This window comes from Canis lupus, chromosome 17 (genome assembly GCF_003254725.2).
Source record: "Canis lupus dingo isolate Sandy chromosome 17, ASM325472v2, whole genome shotgun sequence".
Taxonomy (NCBI): Eukaryota; Metazoa; Chordata; class Mammalia; order Carnivora; family Canidae; genus Canis; species Canis lupus.
This window is the reverse complement of record NC_064259.1, coordinates 13,311,954-13,329,101: the sequence shown is the minus strand read 5'-3', so window position 1 is coordinate 13,329,101 and position 17,148 is coordinate 13,311,954. Positions and strand designations below refer to the sequence as shown.

Sequence of the window (17,148 nt, the reverse complement as noted above, 5' to 3'; positions counted from 1 at the left end):
ACCCGTCTGACTACTCACTCTTGGTTTCCGGTGAAACTCTGCTTCGTGTTCTGATACCTTAAATCTGGGATCACAAAATATCCAGAGGCCATGCAGAGGCCCCAAATGAATAAAAAAGGACATCTGGCTGCTGTGACAAGCTGGAGAGCACCGGCCCTGCCAAAAGGGGACTTCTGTCCCTTATCTGTGCACATCAAGTGGTTGCATTGCCCAACTTCTCAAGAACACCCACAAATCTTTTTATGTGAACTTTCCCAATTTTCTAAATGTTGGCAATTATTGGTTTTAATATTTTACTACTGTGAGCCAAATCAAACAAATCTGTAGCCTGGGTATAATCTTCAGGCCTCAAATGTGTGTGGATGTAACCCCATGGATTTCTCCTGTCCCTCCGCTCCTCTCTCCAGGAATTTCATTGAACTCTAGAGCCTGGATATGTATCTCCTGCCCAGATTGCCTCCCTCCATTTCAGACTCCTATAACTGCCTACTGGACATGTCCATTTGAATGTCCCAGTGGGACCTTAAAATAAATGTGTCCACACTTTCCCTTCATCCTCTATTCCCAAACATTTCTCAAATTCCTTTCCTTTCCTTATCCTTCCTGCCTCTGCTTTAATTCAGACACTCTGTATTTTACCATGATTACAATCCACTTCTAATCGTCTTCCCTGCCCTGGATCTAACCCATCCCCTACCTTCAGATTCATTCTCCATGCCATATTCAAGCACCTTCTAAAATGTGCAAGCTTCAAGTCCCCTGACAGCTACCTCCCCTGCCCTTCAGAATGAAATCTGGACCCAGACTGCTTAAGTCTGAAACCCAGCTTCACCACCCACTAGCTGTGTGACCTTGGTCAATTAGTTGAGTTCTCTGAGCCTTGGGGGTTTTTGTTTGTTTTCATTATAAACTTTTTAGTGATTTATTTTATTTAAATTCAATTAGCCAATATATAGTACATCATTAGTCTTAGACATAGTGTTCAACAATTTATCAGTTTTGTATAACACCCAGTGCTCATCACATCACATGCCCTCCTTAATGCCCAGTTACCCCATCCCCCTACCCATTTTCCCTCCAGCAACCATTAGTTTGTTTCCTACAGTTATGAGTCTTTCATGTTTTCTCTCCCTCTCTATTGACTTCCCATTCAGTTTTCCCTCCCTTCTCAATGATCCTCTGTGCTATTTCCTATATTCCACATATGCATGAAACCATATGATAACTGTCTTTCTCTCATTGACTTACTTCATTCAGCATAATACCCTCCAGTTCCATCCACATCGATGTAAATGGTAAGAATCTATCCTTTTGATGGCTGGGTAGTATTCCATTTTATATATATATATGTATATGTGTGTGTGTGTGTGTGTATATATAGAATCTTCTTTATCCATTTATAAAGATGTGGGACATATATAGATATATTTTTTCAATGGACATCTGGGCTCTTTCCACAGTTTGGCTATTGTGGACATTGCTGCTATGAGCATTTGGGTGCAGGTGCCCTGTACAGATCACTACATTTGTATCTTTGAGGTAAATACTTAGTAGAATTGCTGGGTTGGGACTTCATTAAGATAAAAAGCTTCTGCACAACAAAGAAAATAGTCAACAAAATTAAAAGGCAACCTATGGAATGGTAAAAAATATTTGCAAATTTCTTATCAGATAAAAGGCTAGTATCCAAAATCTATAAAGAACTTATCAAACGCAATACTCAAAGAACAAATAATTCAATCAAGAAATGGGCAGAAGATATGAACAAAGAAGTCATACAAATGGCCAACAGACAAATGAAAAATGCTCCACATCACCTGGGATCAGGGAAATACAAATCAAAACCACAATGAGATACCACTTCACACAAGTCAGAATGATTTTTTTCATTTATAAAACATGAATACTAAATGTCACAGATTACATAGAGCAGTCATGAAGATTAAAAATAAGATAAGCCCTGTGTGCTTAGTCCATAGCAAATGCTCAATCAAATGTTAACTATCATTATTATGATTCCTTATCCATTATCCTTACATTCCACAACACAACTCAAACTCTAGAATGATGAGGAATTACCTGAAATTCCCCCAAAGTATCCTCAACTTCTCATTCGTCTGCCCAGAATGCCTTTTGACATTCATATTCTCTATCACAGTCTCTAGAACCAAGCCCTGACCCCAGACCTCTCCCTACCCCAAATCCAGGCCCCCATCCCCATCCACCATTGCCTGCCTTTACCAAGTATTTAACCTGCTGAAATGCAGTAGAACAATTTCCTGGAAGCCTCCACCACTGCACTGTGAGCCCCACAAAGGCAGGGCCTACGTTTTCTTAATCTTTATATCCTTAATGCCCAGCAAAAAATAATGAATGGCTGGATGAACTTTGTTAATTCACAGATCAACCCAGAGAGGCAGGTTTTTATGAGGTTCAGAATGGCTTAGCACGCAGGGGAAACAGCAAGCTCAGAGCCCAAGCTCAGCTTTCTGGATGAGGCTTATGTTGGGGAAGCTGCTCACATTCTGCTCTTCATGGTGCTGCTTTGCTGTCTGTTTTTACACACTAGGCTCGTGTCCTTAAAACAACTTTTACTTCTGTCCTAGCTCCCTAAATGAGTGTGGGATGATACATATGAATTGTCATCAACTTATGCTCTTGCCATGAAGAGCTTCAAAATATCTAGAAAGGCCTTGTAGATACAAGTGACCAATAGAAGAGTCACAATTATTTCTATGCTTACCTCTAGAAAGATGTACACTCAGCCTTCTTTATAGCATCCATTACAAAATAATCTCTAGCAAGCCTCCTCTAGTGCTTACTTTGTACCAGGCACTGCTTTAAATACCTTATTTTATCTACCTTAAGGCAGATGCTATTACTATCTCCACTCGGCAGATCAAGCAACTGAGGCCAGAGACATTAAATAGCTTTCTCACAGTAAGTGGTGGAGCCAAGGTTCAAATTCTTGGATAAGAGCAGATTCTTACCTGGCCGGCCAGGATTCAAATCTCAGTTCTGCTACCTTCTAGTTGTATGACTTGGGTAAATTATTAAAATCTCTCAGATGTTTTCTCATCTGTCGATAGAAAGATAGGTAGATAGGGAGGGAGGGAGGGAGGGAGGGAGGAAGATACATATGGTATAGATAGAACAAATATATAATTTAAAATAAAATGATAGTACTTATCTCAGATTGTTGTGAGAATGCAATGAGCTACCATGTAGGCCACATTTAGAACAGTGCCCAGCACACAATACAAGTGCTACAGAAGTATGCGTTGACCCCACCAGGTAGACACACCTCAGAGGTACCACAGGCAGCAACACAAGGGGAGCCAGCCAAGCTCATCTGCAGGGCCTTAGTGAACTGTGTCCCTTTCAGTCCATTCTTTGCTCCATTTTAGCAAATGACATCCTTGCATTCACCACCACCCCCCACCACACACACATACACACACACACACACACACACACCTTTGAAAACCAGTGGAAAGGGCTACAAGATTAGTCTTTACACTCTGCTGTGAGATAAGGCCTTTGGATATTCCCACATCTTGGGGGGTTCTTGGGATACAAGCAAGAGATGCTGGTGTCGGCTAACTAAACAAATACAATTTTTGTCAGAAGGCAACTTGCAGCTCTCAGGGTCAAAGAGAAACTACTCACAGCAGAGGTCTGGGCAAGGAAGCAACTCCAGGCCTCTTCCAACCTTGAGTCACTCAATGGACAGAGCATGTGATAGGCTGAGCCTACACCACCTGCCCACCAATGGCTCTTACCAGGGCAGGGACCAGAAGCAGCTGGCAGAAGGAACCCATGGGGACATCCTTAGTGTTTGCTGTCCCATCAAGATAACATTCAAATGGGGAGGGATAATTATCCAAAGGTAATTAAGGGGTTTCAGGAATAGCAAAGCAACATGTGGCCAAAAACACCATTCACCTTTCCCAGCGAGTTCTCCATTCTTGAACTTAAAATATAACACATAGAGAATGTAGAAGCCTGAGAAATTTCGGGTATCAAGAAACAGACCAAGTTAATGACTGGGTGACAGAGACCCCTTTTTATACCCCCGAATTGCACTAGTAGACAAGTCAATGGCATGGTCTTGACCCACTTCTAATTCCCTTTCCTCTCCACAGGCCAAAGGGACTTCTCTGAACTCCAAGTCAGGATGTGTCATTGCCCTGCATACACCTTTAAGAGCTCCCAGCATCCTGAGGAGAGAGTCCAGACTCCTCCTCAGATGTCAAGCAAGAACATCCTGTTTGCCCCTGCCCCTCTGGCCTCTGATGCACCAGTCTACTTCAAACCCCTCTGCCTCAGTCCCAACAAATTATTCACCATCTTCAACCTCACAATGTACTCTCCTCCCCAAATCTCCTTGACGCTCTTCCTTCTGTTCCCTTCTTTTCCAGTTAATCCCTTTGTCTACAAGAAATCAGCTCAGATATCACCTCTTTCAGGACACTTCCCTTTGATGTACCACACATGAGCACATGTGCGTGCGCACACACACACACACACACACCCCAGATGCTAAATAGGAAAAAAATAGTCACATCCTCTTGATGCTTCCAGAACCCAATTTCTTTTCTTCTTCTCCTTTTTTTTTCTTCAGGGGAAGAGGGGCAGAGGAAGAGGGAGAGAGGGAGTCTTCAGGAGGCTCCACATCCAGCATGATCCCAACACAGGGCTCCATCTCATGACCCAGAGATCATGACCAGAGTTGAAATCAAGAGTCTGACACTCAACCAACTGAGCCCATCCAGGCACCGCCAGTCCCAATTTCTTAGCAACCTCACCAAGACACAGTGGTTTTCAGTGTCTGATACACAGCAGACAAGTGGGAGATTTGAGTGCACGTATCACTAAATGAATGATCTACTTAAGGATAAAAGACAAGGATTTTCCTGCTCAAAATGGAGCAAAGGAGGCTGCTTGGGAGTTGCCTTTACATCATATAGGCCTTCCTGAGGCCTCCAAGACACTGGGATGAGGATGCCTTGCTGAGCTATTGCTTCTCTGTACCCAGTGGGAGCGTCCGACACATTATGACATTTCCAAAGAATTGTAGAAAAGCGATTATTGCTACTAGAAGTAACAGAGTGCTTTTGCCAAACCATAAATCCTCAGTATGTTCAGAAGGAACTCAGGGAGCCAAGTGTCTACTGCTCTAGCAAGTTGCCACAGTGGCTATTTCATGGGGTGAAAAAAAAAGTTTCATTTAGAATTTAAAAGATATAATCAAATAAATATGATCATTCACACAGCATCTAATCCATTATTTGAGAGGTAGAAAAAATGTTTTTATGCTTCACAAACATCCACATCCAGCTCCTAGAAGCCACCCTGGGAGGATTTTTTTTTCCTTAACACTTTCCGCAGAACTATCTGCTGTGACTAACCGCATACTTCATCAACATGAAAAAAAAATTATAAAATAATGAGATTCCCCAGACAATGTGATCCATAAAGCTTTCAATTTGACTTATTAACATTAAATCTCACATCTCTCTTTTTTCCAATTCATTTCCTAAGTGCATCCTCCTCACAGGGTTTCCAAGTTTTCCACACAAGGAGGGAGGAGGGGGGACAGAGCTGGAGGGAAGACAGGGAGGTTCTCTGAAGAGCGAGGTATCCTCCTGAGAGGGCAACTCAAGGCCAAGACCCAGGAGATAGCTCTGGGCACTACCTCAGGACAGACTCCTCAGTAAACAGGAATGCACACTTGAAAAAAAAGGAAACTTTGCGTATCCTGGAGGAAAGCGTGGCTTTCTTTACCTGATTTTCACACTCAAAATTTTCCATGTCTTGAGCTTCGTACTCAAGTCAGGTTAGCAAAGGAAATTCAAAATCCTTTGAATTTGGGATTTAATCAAAATCCTAGACTAATCTGGTAGCTTCCAAAACAGTTAACAATGGAATGGTGCAAAGAGAGTTTTTTTGTTGTTTGTTATACAAACTCCGGGAAAGAATTATGGTACTTTTACTTTATTTTCAGGAGCCACCTAGGTCTTGCATTTGAATCACAGATAAGCAACACATTGAATTGCTAAAGTTCAAGTTTGGATAACATCTGATGAGAAGAGCTAAAAACTGTAGAACATAACAAAAAATTAATTTGGCTGCAGATTTATTCTATATCAGTAGTTCTCAAAATGTGGTCAGGAGAACCCTGGGATTCCTAAGACCCTTTAAAGAGTCTATAAGATCAAAGCTGCTTTCATAATCAACTAAGATGTGATTTTCCTGTTTACTTTCATTCATTCTCTCACAAGTGTCCCATAGAGTTTTCCAGCAAGTATATGACTTGTGGGATTATAGACTAAACAAAGAAGCAAGTCCAAGAATCCCACTGCTTTCCATAAACCAGAGGATAAATACATTTGTAAAAATGTAAACCAATGCCACTCTTGCATTGTTCTTGTTTTGAAAAAAGATATATTTCATAAAAATATGCCATTTATGTTAACATGTAATGAGGTTATTGTTATTTTTTAAGATTTTATTTATTTATTCATGAGAGACACACTGTGGGGGGGGGGTGCAGAGAGAGGCAGAGACACAAGCAGAGGGAGAAGCAGGTTCCATGCAGGGAGCCCGACCTGGGACACCATCCCAGGGCTCCAGGATCAGGCCCCAGGCTGATGGCAGCACTACACGGCTGAGCCACCTGGGCTGCCCGGTTATTGTTATTTTAAATGAATTAGTAATACTTCAAAATTTGCCTATTTTAAGATTTTTTTGAGTAATCTTTACACCCAACATGGTGAATATTACAATTTACAACCCCAAGATCAAGAGTTGCATGCTCTACCCAAGTGAGCCAGCCAGGCACCCTAAAATGTAACTAATTTTAATTTCTAATATATAATTGATAGATGAGAGTATACACTGTAGCAGCCAGAGTCATAGCAGGACAGGCATTTAGAAAGTTTCTTCCCCTCTTTTTTTTAAGATTTTATCCACTTATTTGAGAGAGAGAGAGAGAGAACATGGCAGGGTTGAGGGGTGCAGAGAGGGAAAAGCAGGCTCCTCCCTAAACAAAGAGCCCACCACAGGGCTTGATCCCAGAACCCTGGCAACATGACCGGAGCCAAAGGCAGATACTTAACCAACTGAGCCACCCAGGCACCCCCTTCCCCTCTTTGACCAAGTTTTAGTTGAAAGGAGTATAGCCAAAACTGTAACCAAAGGAGACATTATGCTTCTAGAAAAATCTCAAGGAAAAATATTACAAGCAACAGTAGTAGCTATTGGTTTGGGCTCTAAAGGAAAGTGTGGAGAGATTCAACCAGTTAGCATGAAAGTTGGAAATAAAATTCTTCTCCCAGAATATGAAGGTACCAAAGTAGTTCTAAATGACAAGGATTACTTCTTATTTAGAGATTGCGACATTCTCAGAAAGTATGTAGACTGAAATACATTATTATTGTAATGGTATCACCTGAAGCTGCCCTTTCACAATTGAAGTTATGAAATCTTTCATCATGTACATAATTTCTGTCTCTTTTATAATAAACTAATGGTATCCAAAAAAAATATGGATAGATAAAACCCACATTAACAGGAGCTTTCAGGGGGTTCTCAATAATCCCTAAGCATGTAAAGAATCTGAGACCAAAACAAAGGAATCTCAATTTCTCTTTTCCAACTTATTAATTGTGATAAAAATACACGTGACATAAGATTTACCATCTTATCTATCTTAAGGGTACAGTCCAGTGGTGTTAAATTCTTTCCTAATATGCAACCATCAGTACCAACCTTCTACCTTCTGTTTGCATCTTGTCAAACAGAAACTCCCTTTCTAATTGGTACTTCTGTGCAATCCACGGAGCAAACCCCAGCAGCGAGCACTCTTTCCCCTGTAGGGTGTGCATCTGTGTGCATGGTGTGTGGAGTAGAGCCCTGCTTTCAGCAGAAGGAACTGCACCTCTCTTCTACACCACACAATCGTGGCGTTCCACTAAGAACCATCTGGCTTCCTACTCCTTCTGACTTACCTCTGCATTTGCGAGCATTCTGAAACCTAACCCCAGTGCCTAATAACGTTAAAGTAGGATTTATTTCTGAGTTGCTGACACTGACTTAGGAATGAAGGGTTGTAAAACAGGGCTTGCAAAAAAAATTTTTTTTAAAAAAAGCATCTGAAAAAACAGGGCTTGCTTGGGTGCTTTTAAATGATGTGGATGACAGGAGTGACTGGTCAAAAACAGCTAAAAGCAAACCCATTAGAGTTTAGGGCCACATTACACAACTGTATCTTGTACTCTTTGCTTCAAAGCCTCCTCACGTAAAGGACACTAGATGAGAAGGCAAAATGCACTGCAGTGTCCGCATTTTAAGTCGTGGGGGGGAGGGGGGTGGCTGGGAGAGAACTCAGTACACATCACCACAAAGATGTAACCACACTGTCCTCTGCTTTCTAATTAGGTCAGGAAGTCTGAAGAAACTACATAAAAGGTGAAGTTCTCAGGCATCATATGAACTTTCATGAGATTCCTAGTTTTGCATATCCAGAGAGCTTACCCTGTGCATTTGTGGTTTAAGGAGATCATAAAAGATAAGGATACCGATACCTTTCTACTCTTTGACAAAGATGAGCACCTGGGTGGCTCAGACGGTTGAGTGTCCAACGCTCAATTCCAGCTCAGGTCATGATCTCAGGGTCTTGAGATGGAGCCCCAAGCTTGTCTCCACGCTCAGCAGGGACTCTGCTTGAGATTCTCTCCTTCTGTCCCTTCCTCTGTTCATTCTCTCCCTCTCTCTCTCTCTATCTCTCTAAAATAAATAAATAATTTTTAAAAAGAAGATAGATGGATGGATAGACAAAAGGACACTGACAAAAGGACAATGACACTTTTCATTTATACCTTTAGCCTGGAGGAGAAAAAGGTTCAACCCTGAAACATCATTGGAGCTAAATCATGGCCAGATGATGTCTTATCACCAAGAAGAGGAGGGGAGGAGGAGGTTTGATGTAAGCAGCCTCATGAAGGTTCCACTCTTAGAAAACTGAGATCTTAAAAACCCACAAGAAAACCCTGCCCAGAAGGTATGATTTATTGACCTCAAAGATAAGAGTGCTGACCTCACTTTTTGCCAGAACCCAGGCACCTCCTCTCAATCCAAACCAACCAACCACAGTCTGGCTGCCAAGTTCACCTACCACTCTGGCCAAAGAAATTATTTACCTTAAGTAAACCCTAGGAAATGCTTTGAGGTTCACCGTGGCATGTCAGAGTTTAAGAAAATCACACCCAGTCTGTAAAAGAATGAGAGTTTAAAAAAATGTGGGCATCTTCAAGCCCCAAATTTTAGTCTGCTGTCATTCTTTTATCTCACCACAATAATTATTTGTGAGGAGGAAGTCTGAAAACTGATCTTTGGAGTAACTGCCAGTTCATGGTCCTACCTACGTCCTCATTCCACACAGCTACAAAGGGATCACTTTTCCAAGGCCCCATTAGGCTATGTGTCATATTCATTATGGATCTTTAGGCTGTCACATTCTCCCAAACGTGTGTCCCCAAATGACAGACCAGAGGTACCTCTCTTGCATTCTTTTATGAGATATCCATGGATAAAGAGGAAGAGTCTTATGTGATGAGGAAGAGTCAGTAAGGAAGGATTCCACTAGGACACTTAGCCATGCCTAGAGCTCTCCACCAGGCCTCACCCCCACAGAACTCAGCGGAGCTCAGCATCTCCTCACCACCAGGCTTATCGCTGCTGCTGTCTCTCCATTTAAGGCAATTCAAAAGCAGCTTATTGGTAATCATCAAAGAGCAAATGCTTAGAAACTCACCACAAATGTTCCACATACCCACTCATAGTTCTCCTAATTCAATTTATAAAAATGATCCAAATTAACACATATGAATGACACTATTGAAGAAAAATATTCATAGACAGATTACCTACTTTTTTCAATGATAAAATCAACAGGCTGTGAGGAAAATAAGAACAAAAACAAAGATGATTAAGAGATAAGCTCAAATTTCTCCAGCAATTAGAGACAAAACCAGAGCTAGGATTCAAATGTCTTATCTTCTAGAAGTGCTAGATATTACCCCAAGCACAGAGATGTGGATGTGTTGACTCAATGAGGAGCTGGACTCAGCTCCCTAACCTCAGCCAGGACTGCTTGCACATAGATGGGCATATCCACACCCCCTGTCTGGCGCCCACTCTGCCTCTCTGATCCCTTCCAGAGCCAACCTGTATAATTGTGGCCTCTACTTTCTCAGCTCCTATTCATTCCCACTCAGTCCAATCTGGTCCCAACTCTCCAAAGTTCCAGTTGAGGAGGCTCCCAACTGCCATGCCTGAGCCTCTCCGATCTATTCTTCACTGTCTTCATGGACTATCTTGCAGAAATGTAAATTGGCTCCTGACACTCCCCTCCTACAAATCCAAGAGATCCTTCCTGCAGCCCCCAGGATACACCCAAAGGTCTCTAAGCTGACATAAAGGGTACAGCAAGGGGGCACGTGGGCGGCTTGGTGGTTGAGTGTTTGCCTTCGGCTCAGCTTGCGATCCCAAGGTCCTGGGATCGAGTTCTGCATCAGGCTCCCCGGTGCAGAGCCTGCTTCTCCCTCTGCCTATGTCTCTGCCTCTCTGTGTGTGTGTCTCATCGATAGATAGATAGATAGATAGATAGATAGATAGATAGATAGATAGATAAGGGGGGAGAAGTGTGCAGCATGATCTGCCCTTTCCCTCCTTGCCAGCCTCCTCCCAGCCATGACCCCCACCTCCAGCCCCACCCAGCTCTCTGGAAGTCCCTCCGAGGCTCAGTGTGCATCCTTGCCTTCAAATTCTCACACTCCATCCACAGCCTGGGATTCTCTTCCTCCCACTTTTCACTTGATAAACTCCTGTGCCTCCCTCAGATTGAAAAGGGCCTTCCTCAGATCTTCCCATCTCCTGCACCTAAATGAGTGCCCTCCCCACCCTTGTTCCTCTGCCCCCAGGAAGTTCTTTAGAGCACCTGGCACTATCTAATGTTTGCATTTCTTTGTTTAATGTCTGTCTCCTCATCCACCACCTACTACTCTGTGCCCGTTTCCTTCACCACAGTACCCCAGCACCTAACAGTATGTACCCCCGGGTAAGTACTCCAGTCCTTATAGAATGAATGCTTGTACATATTTGTATATGTATAGGAGATTTATATATATATAAATATACATTTATATATATGACCACATAAGTTACTCATTAAGTCAACATTGGTAAGCATCTGCTAGCTGCTTAGTTGAGCTCAGCTGATCTGCTCAGGATGATGAGCAGGAGGCTTGCATTCAAGAGGGACCTCAACAAGCACACTGAAGCCAGCTGCTGTCAACATTAACTGCTTATCTATAACATTATTAGCTAAAAGCAGATGTTAGACCTTTATCATTCAACACTTGGGCAATTACGGATAATTTTAAAGGGTGTCTACTCCAAGCAAATCATGGTGCCAGGCTCTGCAGGATTCCAAAGAGAGCAAGAGCCCCTTGCCCACAAAATGATAAAGAGGAAAGAAAAATGATAAAGGAGGACACGGATGGAGCTTCTTCTAAATCAGGTTCTACATTTGACTGCATGTTCTAAACAGTGTTACTGAATTCACCATAATTGAAATTTCTCTCCACGTTTCACATACCAGACTCCTAAATGCAAAAATGAAACAAGAGCGACAAATACTTTCTCCTCCCCTGCTCCTCCTGACTAGCCAAGAGCAGTGACTGAGAGCCAGCTTCAGGATGAAATTCAAACTGCCAGCTCCGAGGACCCTCCACATCCACCCCTTCCTTGTGAGACAGACAGATGATGATGTCTTTGGAGTCAGAAGACCGCTTGCCATGGCTAAAGTCAAGTGGCTCACTCTGCCCTATTTCCTTATTCCTTTGCAACATGGGCTTCCAACCACCACCCTGCCCATGGCCTATGGCACTGTTACTAGGAGTGAAATGAGGTTACCTGTGAAAGTTTCCGCAGACTATAGTAGGCTGTACAAATGTGACAGTTTGTGACTTTTATCAGGACTCAAATATTTAGCATCTTGTATTGACCTGTCTAGTGCTTGTTAATCTCGAGCCTCCAGGTCCACTGTATATTCAGGCTCAGAGAACACACGCCTTACAATCTGCCTGCCGGTGGTGCCTGCAGTACTGAGCACATGGCACCCACATAATAAATTCTTGTAGGTTGGTTACTTGTTGGCATTTTTGACGGATTTGACTCAGAGTACAAAGTGTTCCATGACCTTCCTGGGTTTCTCATTGATAATAAGCACTTTTTCTGGAAATAGCCATACTGTTTATCTAGACAATAATCTTTATGATCTTTCTCCCTTTTCCCCAATTATATTGGAAAGAAAACATTTTCGGCAAAAGCATAAAGAATACTTTTCCAGTGCAATTTTCAAGGTTCCTTCTAAAGATGAGATAGCGGCCAAAAAGTCACTTGGTAATGGCAAGCCACTTCTACTACTTGCTTTTCAACAAACCCAGCCTGAGTCCTCCTGAGCATAGGGCACAGTGTTGGGGCTGTAAGGGTAAACAAGGTCAGCAGAATCCCACAATGGGTCTGCAGCCAGACTGCCAGGGATAGAATTCTGGCTTCACATAGTCCTACCTGCCTGATTTTGCACAAGTCACCCGGTTTTTCTCTTTTTTCTCATCTAAAATAGGGTAATAATGGCCACACTTACCATGGTGAGCACTGTGTAATGTATGGAATTGTCAAATCACTATGTTGTATATCTGAAACTAATAGAATATTGTATGTCAACTATACTTCAATAAGAATAAATAAATTTTTTAAAAATAAAATAGGGTAGTAATAGATCCCACCTCCAAAGGTTGTCTTCAGGTTGAACTGAGTCAATACAGAGCTTTTAGCATAGTGCCTAGTATAGGGTAACAAAAATATGAACCATGTAAATCCTTGTAGCTGAACAGACTGCGATTCAGAGAAGCAAAGTGACTTAAGTCAAGGAGCCATAAAGAGATTGCAGTGAGGGCTGGAACCCAGCTCCTTGTGGGTATTTCACACAAGTGGCACTCCAGAGAGTCCAGATAAGCTGAAACCTGATAAGCGGGGACAGTAAAGACACCTACTTCTACTATCCCTCCAACTACCCTGCACAGCCACCCTTGCCTGCCAATGGGACCCCAAGTCCGGCCTTGCCCTTTTTGTTCTCCCATGGGACTCAGAATATACCTAGAAGGGTTCCATCTACTGCTAGCTCCGCCAGAAACACTGTGATGAAGGAAAACCTCACTCCCTCATGGGGTGGTTTTGTAGATTAAATGAGATAATGCTTGGAAAAGTGCCGAGCAGAGTAGCTGGCATATGGTATGCAGCCAATAAATGTTGTCTATTAAAAACATTAGTAGTGCCTGCTCTCTAGAAGCTGTACACATTCCAACCCCAAATGCCAGACACAGGGCAGACTGAGATCTCACTTGGGTAGAAGAGAGGGACACAGAGTCCATGAAGAACTACAGTGAAAGGTGAGATTCACTTAAGACAGAGGAAGTGTCCGGAGTCCCACTCTTCCCTGTCTTTCTTTAAGAAAAAAATAATAATAATGATGATAATAAGGGAAAAGGAAAAATCTTTAGCTGGTGCTTTGCTAGCAAAACCCAGTATCTGAGCATTGGATTTTTAATATTTTAGTATTTCTAAACAGAGCAAAGACGGCTTCCACTCCCTATTTGGTTACATATACTTGCGCAGCAAATGCTTGGCTTTGCCGCATTGATGAATGGGCTTATTCAGGCTGATTTTCCAGGTAAAAAAAAAATGGCTCAGACACAAGACTGAATTAAAACACAACCCACAAATCTCCTTAGAATATTCACGACATGCTGTGGATTCAGAGTTCTAAAGCACTTCCGTATCACCGTCTCCCTATCCCAATACTGACAATCCCTAGTTGTGAAAAGATAAATTTAATATTAGAACAGAAGGAATCTGGTGGAAAAAAGAAAAATGAAAAAGAAGGACAGGACTAGACGGGGAGCAGAAACTGCATTTTGTACTGTGTATTCCCCGGAGCAGAGCCCAGGGCCCAGCCCCAGAGGAACGGGTGGCAAATGCAAACTGCCTGGATCCACGTCCCCACGGAGTTTGCAACCCAGGTGAGGAATGTAACCTAACTATTACACCAAGTTCAACCACAAAATCAACTCCACCCTCGTCCAGCCTGAACTCCGTGGGGCAGGTGCTCAGGAAAATGCTAGCTTCCTGTTTACCTGGGCAGGTATTTGCAAGGAGTCTAAGGGGCGGGGTGGGGGTGGGGGGGGATGTATACAGTTCTAAGCAAATGGTTATGCAAATCACTTAAACAAATGCATGGAAAAGGGAGGGGAAGGTTTCTGATCTGGCTTTCCTCACCTGCCCCACTCTTCGGAGGGTAGGATGAAGTGAAAGGTCCAAGAGCGGGACGAGCCGCAAGTCCGCTGTGTGTGAAGACCACGCACGACCCCGCTCCACCCGCTCGCGCTCGGGCATCAAACCCGAGCCCCCGGGTTATTCGGGCGGGAGGAGGTGGTTCTTTGCTGTCCTCCACCCCTGCCGCGGGGCCGCCCGAGTTACACCACCGGCTCAGTCTCCCTAGCCGAGAGGTGGGTGACAACCAAGGACGCAAACGGTGCTCCTTCCCCAAAAGAGACGGGGAAAGACAGAGCGCAGGAGGGATGGGGGGGCGACCGAGCCCTGCAATGCGAAAGGCGCCCGGCCCGGCTCGCCGCGGCCCCTGCAGGAAGGTCTGGCTCGCCCGCCAGCCGCTTCACCTCGGGAGGTCCGGCAGGCACCCCGAGGGGCGCGGGGAGGGAAGTCCCCGACCTCCGCCCCCACCCCCGCCTCCACCACCGCGGATGCAGACGCGCGGAGCCGGCGCGGCTGCACGGCGGCCCTGCAAGCCCCGCGCCGCTCCCACCCGAGCGCCCGGCAGTCCGTGGGCAGCGCCGCACCAGCACCGGGCCCGCGTGCGCTCCGCTCTGCGACTGTCGCGGGGCGCCTGGCACCGCTGCAGGGCAAAGGGGAGGGGGGATGACAGGCAAGAAGGCGGAGCAGGCGGCCCGGGAAGCACTTACATTCGCCAGGAAAGCGCCTCCTCTCGAGGAAGAGAAGGAAAGGCTTCGCGGCGCAGGAAACGCCCCAGGGATGCCCCCGGCGGAGTGCCGCCTTTCCCCGCTCGCCCGCTCTCCCGCCTGCAGGCGGCCCTGCACCCCGCCGCTGCCCACCCCACGCGCAACAGCGGGGCCCAGACGCCCCCCCCCGAGGCCTCCCGAGGGGCCCAGCCGCCGTCCCGCCGCCCGCCGCTCGCGCAACAGGCGGATCTGTAGGACTCCAGCGACGGCGGGCTCCGGGCACCCGGAGGACGGGGGGCGCCGCCGGGCAGGCGCCCCGCACAGCGCACAGTCCCCGCGGGCCGTGACCGGGGCCGCGACCGGGGCCGCGGGGCTGCAGGGGCGGCAAGACGCGGCGAAAGTTGCGGGGTCGCACGGAGAAGTCGCCCGAGTGCGCGCGGAGGAGGGGACGCGGGCAGGTACCTGCGGGATCCCGGCGCCGCGGGCTCGCTCCGCTCGGCGACGCCGCCCGCCCGCCCGGCCGCCCGCGCCGCAGGGATCCGGCCTCGCCGCGCGGCCCCGCGCCCGCCACGGCGGCGGCGAGGACAGCCGGTGGCCCGCCCGGGTCCGTCGGCCCGTCCCGCCCGGCGGGAGCGCAGCGCGGGGCAGCGGCGAGCGGGGCGGGGCGGGGCGGGGCGGGGCCGGGCGGGGCGGGCTGCTCGGCCGCCGCCCCATTGGTCCCGCTCCGCCCGCCGCCGCGCCTCGGCCCTCCGCCTGCGCTCCCCGGGCCCGGGGCCAGGCGCCCCGCCGCCGGCGCTGGCAGGTTGCGGGGCCCGCGCCGCGCCTCCGGCGGACGCACCGGAGGACAGACCCCCGCCCCCGCCCCGAGCGCCCCGAGCGCCCCAGTCCCGCAGCCGCGAGCCCCGACCCGCTGCGAGCAGGAGCGCGCCCCCCTGCGCTCCCCCCTGCGGGGCCCCCCGCGCCCCCCTGCGCCCCCCCCTGCGGGGCCCCCCGCGCCCCCCTGCGCGCCCCCCGGGCTGCAGCCCGCGCCGCCGCCGGACACCCACCAGCTCCTCCGCGGTCCCCGGCGGCTCCGAAAAGTCGCGGCCCTAGCGACGCTCTGCACATTTGCCGGGATCCCCCTAGGAAGTACCGAGGCCCCAACTTGTTTTAAAACAAAGTGCGAAGGAGGAACCAGCCGCGCTCCCGCCTGTTACCCGCCAGCCCCGCTGCCCGAAGGCTCGTGCACTGTGCAGCGAGACTGCTTCACGCGCTCCGTTCCTCGACTTACCTACCGAGGCGCACGCAGCGAGCGGAAGGCGACGAGTCGGGTCTCCCTCCCGAGGATGGAAGAGGAGGTCAGAGGGAGATGCCCGCAGCCCGAGGCTGAGGAACGAACCCGGGGCGTCAGCTAGGGCGCCGTGGGGTCCGGAAGGCCTGGCCGGCCCCTCCGCAGTGAGCAGGAACTCAGTGAACCGCCCGGAGCAGAAATGGGACGCTCGGGGACCCACCCCCGCGCTCCCCCTCCCGCCCCCAAACTGCAGATTTTTAAGTTGTGCAGACTTGCAATAATTCCTCAGAGCCAGCTGCTCCAAGCTGTAGGCGCCGGTGTTCCCGCCCCACAGCACGCAATGGGACAACCGCCCCCCACCCAGCGCCTGCTGCCCGCTGGCCTCAGACGAGCACCCAGCAGGACCACACAGAGTTAAGTTCCAGGCCCTGAGCCGGCACGTGGGGGGGGGGGGGGGGGGACAGGGGCAAAGGATGTACGGGAAAGGTGAAAGACACTTTTGTCTGACCTCATCCAAGGACCCAGTGGTGTCTGGATTTTCTCATTGTTTTTGTTTAATCAAAACCCACGTTAGGAATCAGAGAAAGGGGAGCGGTGTTTTACAATGTCTGGTAGGCTTCTAAAGGGGGTGAAACCACCTTACAGAGAGGTTGAGCTAGAAGAGGGGACAATAGCAAGCAGGAATGGCAGAGGAGAAGCAAAAGCACAGCAGAGTCTTCCCTCAGACACCAGCATTTTCATTTGGCTCATGGAAGGCAAGGTGGGGAGGCAGGTGGC

At 47.4% G+C, this 17,148-nt stretch overlaps 2 protein-coding genes across 7 annotated transcripts in view; one reads left to right on the top strand and one right to left on the bottom strand.

Annotated features, from left to right (window-relative positions):
- KCNS3 (potassium voltage-gated channel modifier subfamily S member 3) overlaps window positions 1-16,582 on the bottom strand; it is a 47,681-nt gene extending 31,099 nt beyond the window's left edge. Inside the window, exon 1 of one of the 6 annotated variants that reach the window (XM_025454598.3) lies at window positions 16,372-16,582. The gene's annotated coding sequence lies outside the window, so the exon portion shown is untranslated. Of the gene's footprint in view, window positions 1-14,403; window positions 14,817-15,104; window positions 15,228-15,563; window positions 15,629-16,147; window positions 16,298-16,371 lie in introns of those variants that run through there. The other 5 variants (XM_025454601.3, XM_035700765.2, XM_025454599.3 and 2 more) reach the window with 5 other exon arrangements.
- On the top strand, window positions 6,888-7,426 carry LOC112665011 (10 kDa heat shock protein, mitochondrial-like). The gene is made up of 2 exons (XM_035700420.1): window positions 6,888-6,940; window positions 7,138-7,426. The coding sequence occupies exons 1-2, from the start codon at window positions 6,888-6,890 to the stop codon at window positions 7,424-7,426; spliced, it is 342 nt and encodes a 113-aa protein (XP_035556313.1).
- Window positions 16,583-17,148: the final 566 nt, after the last annotated feature.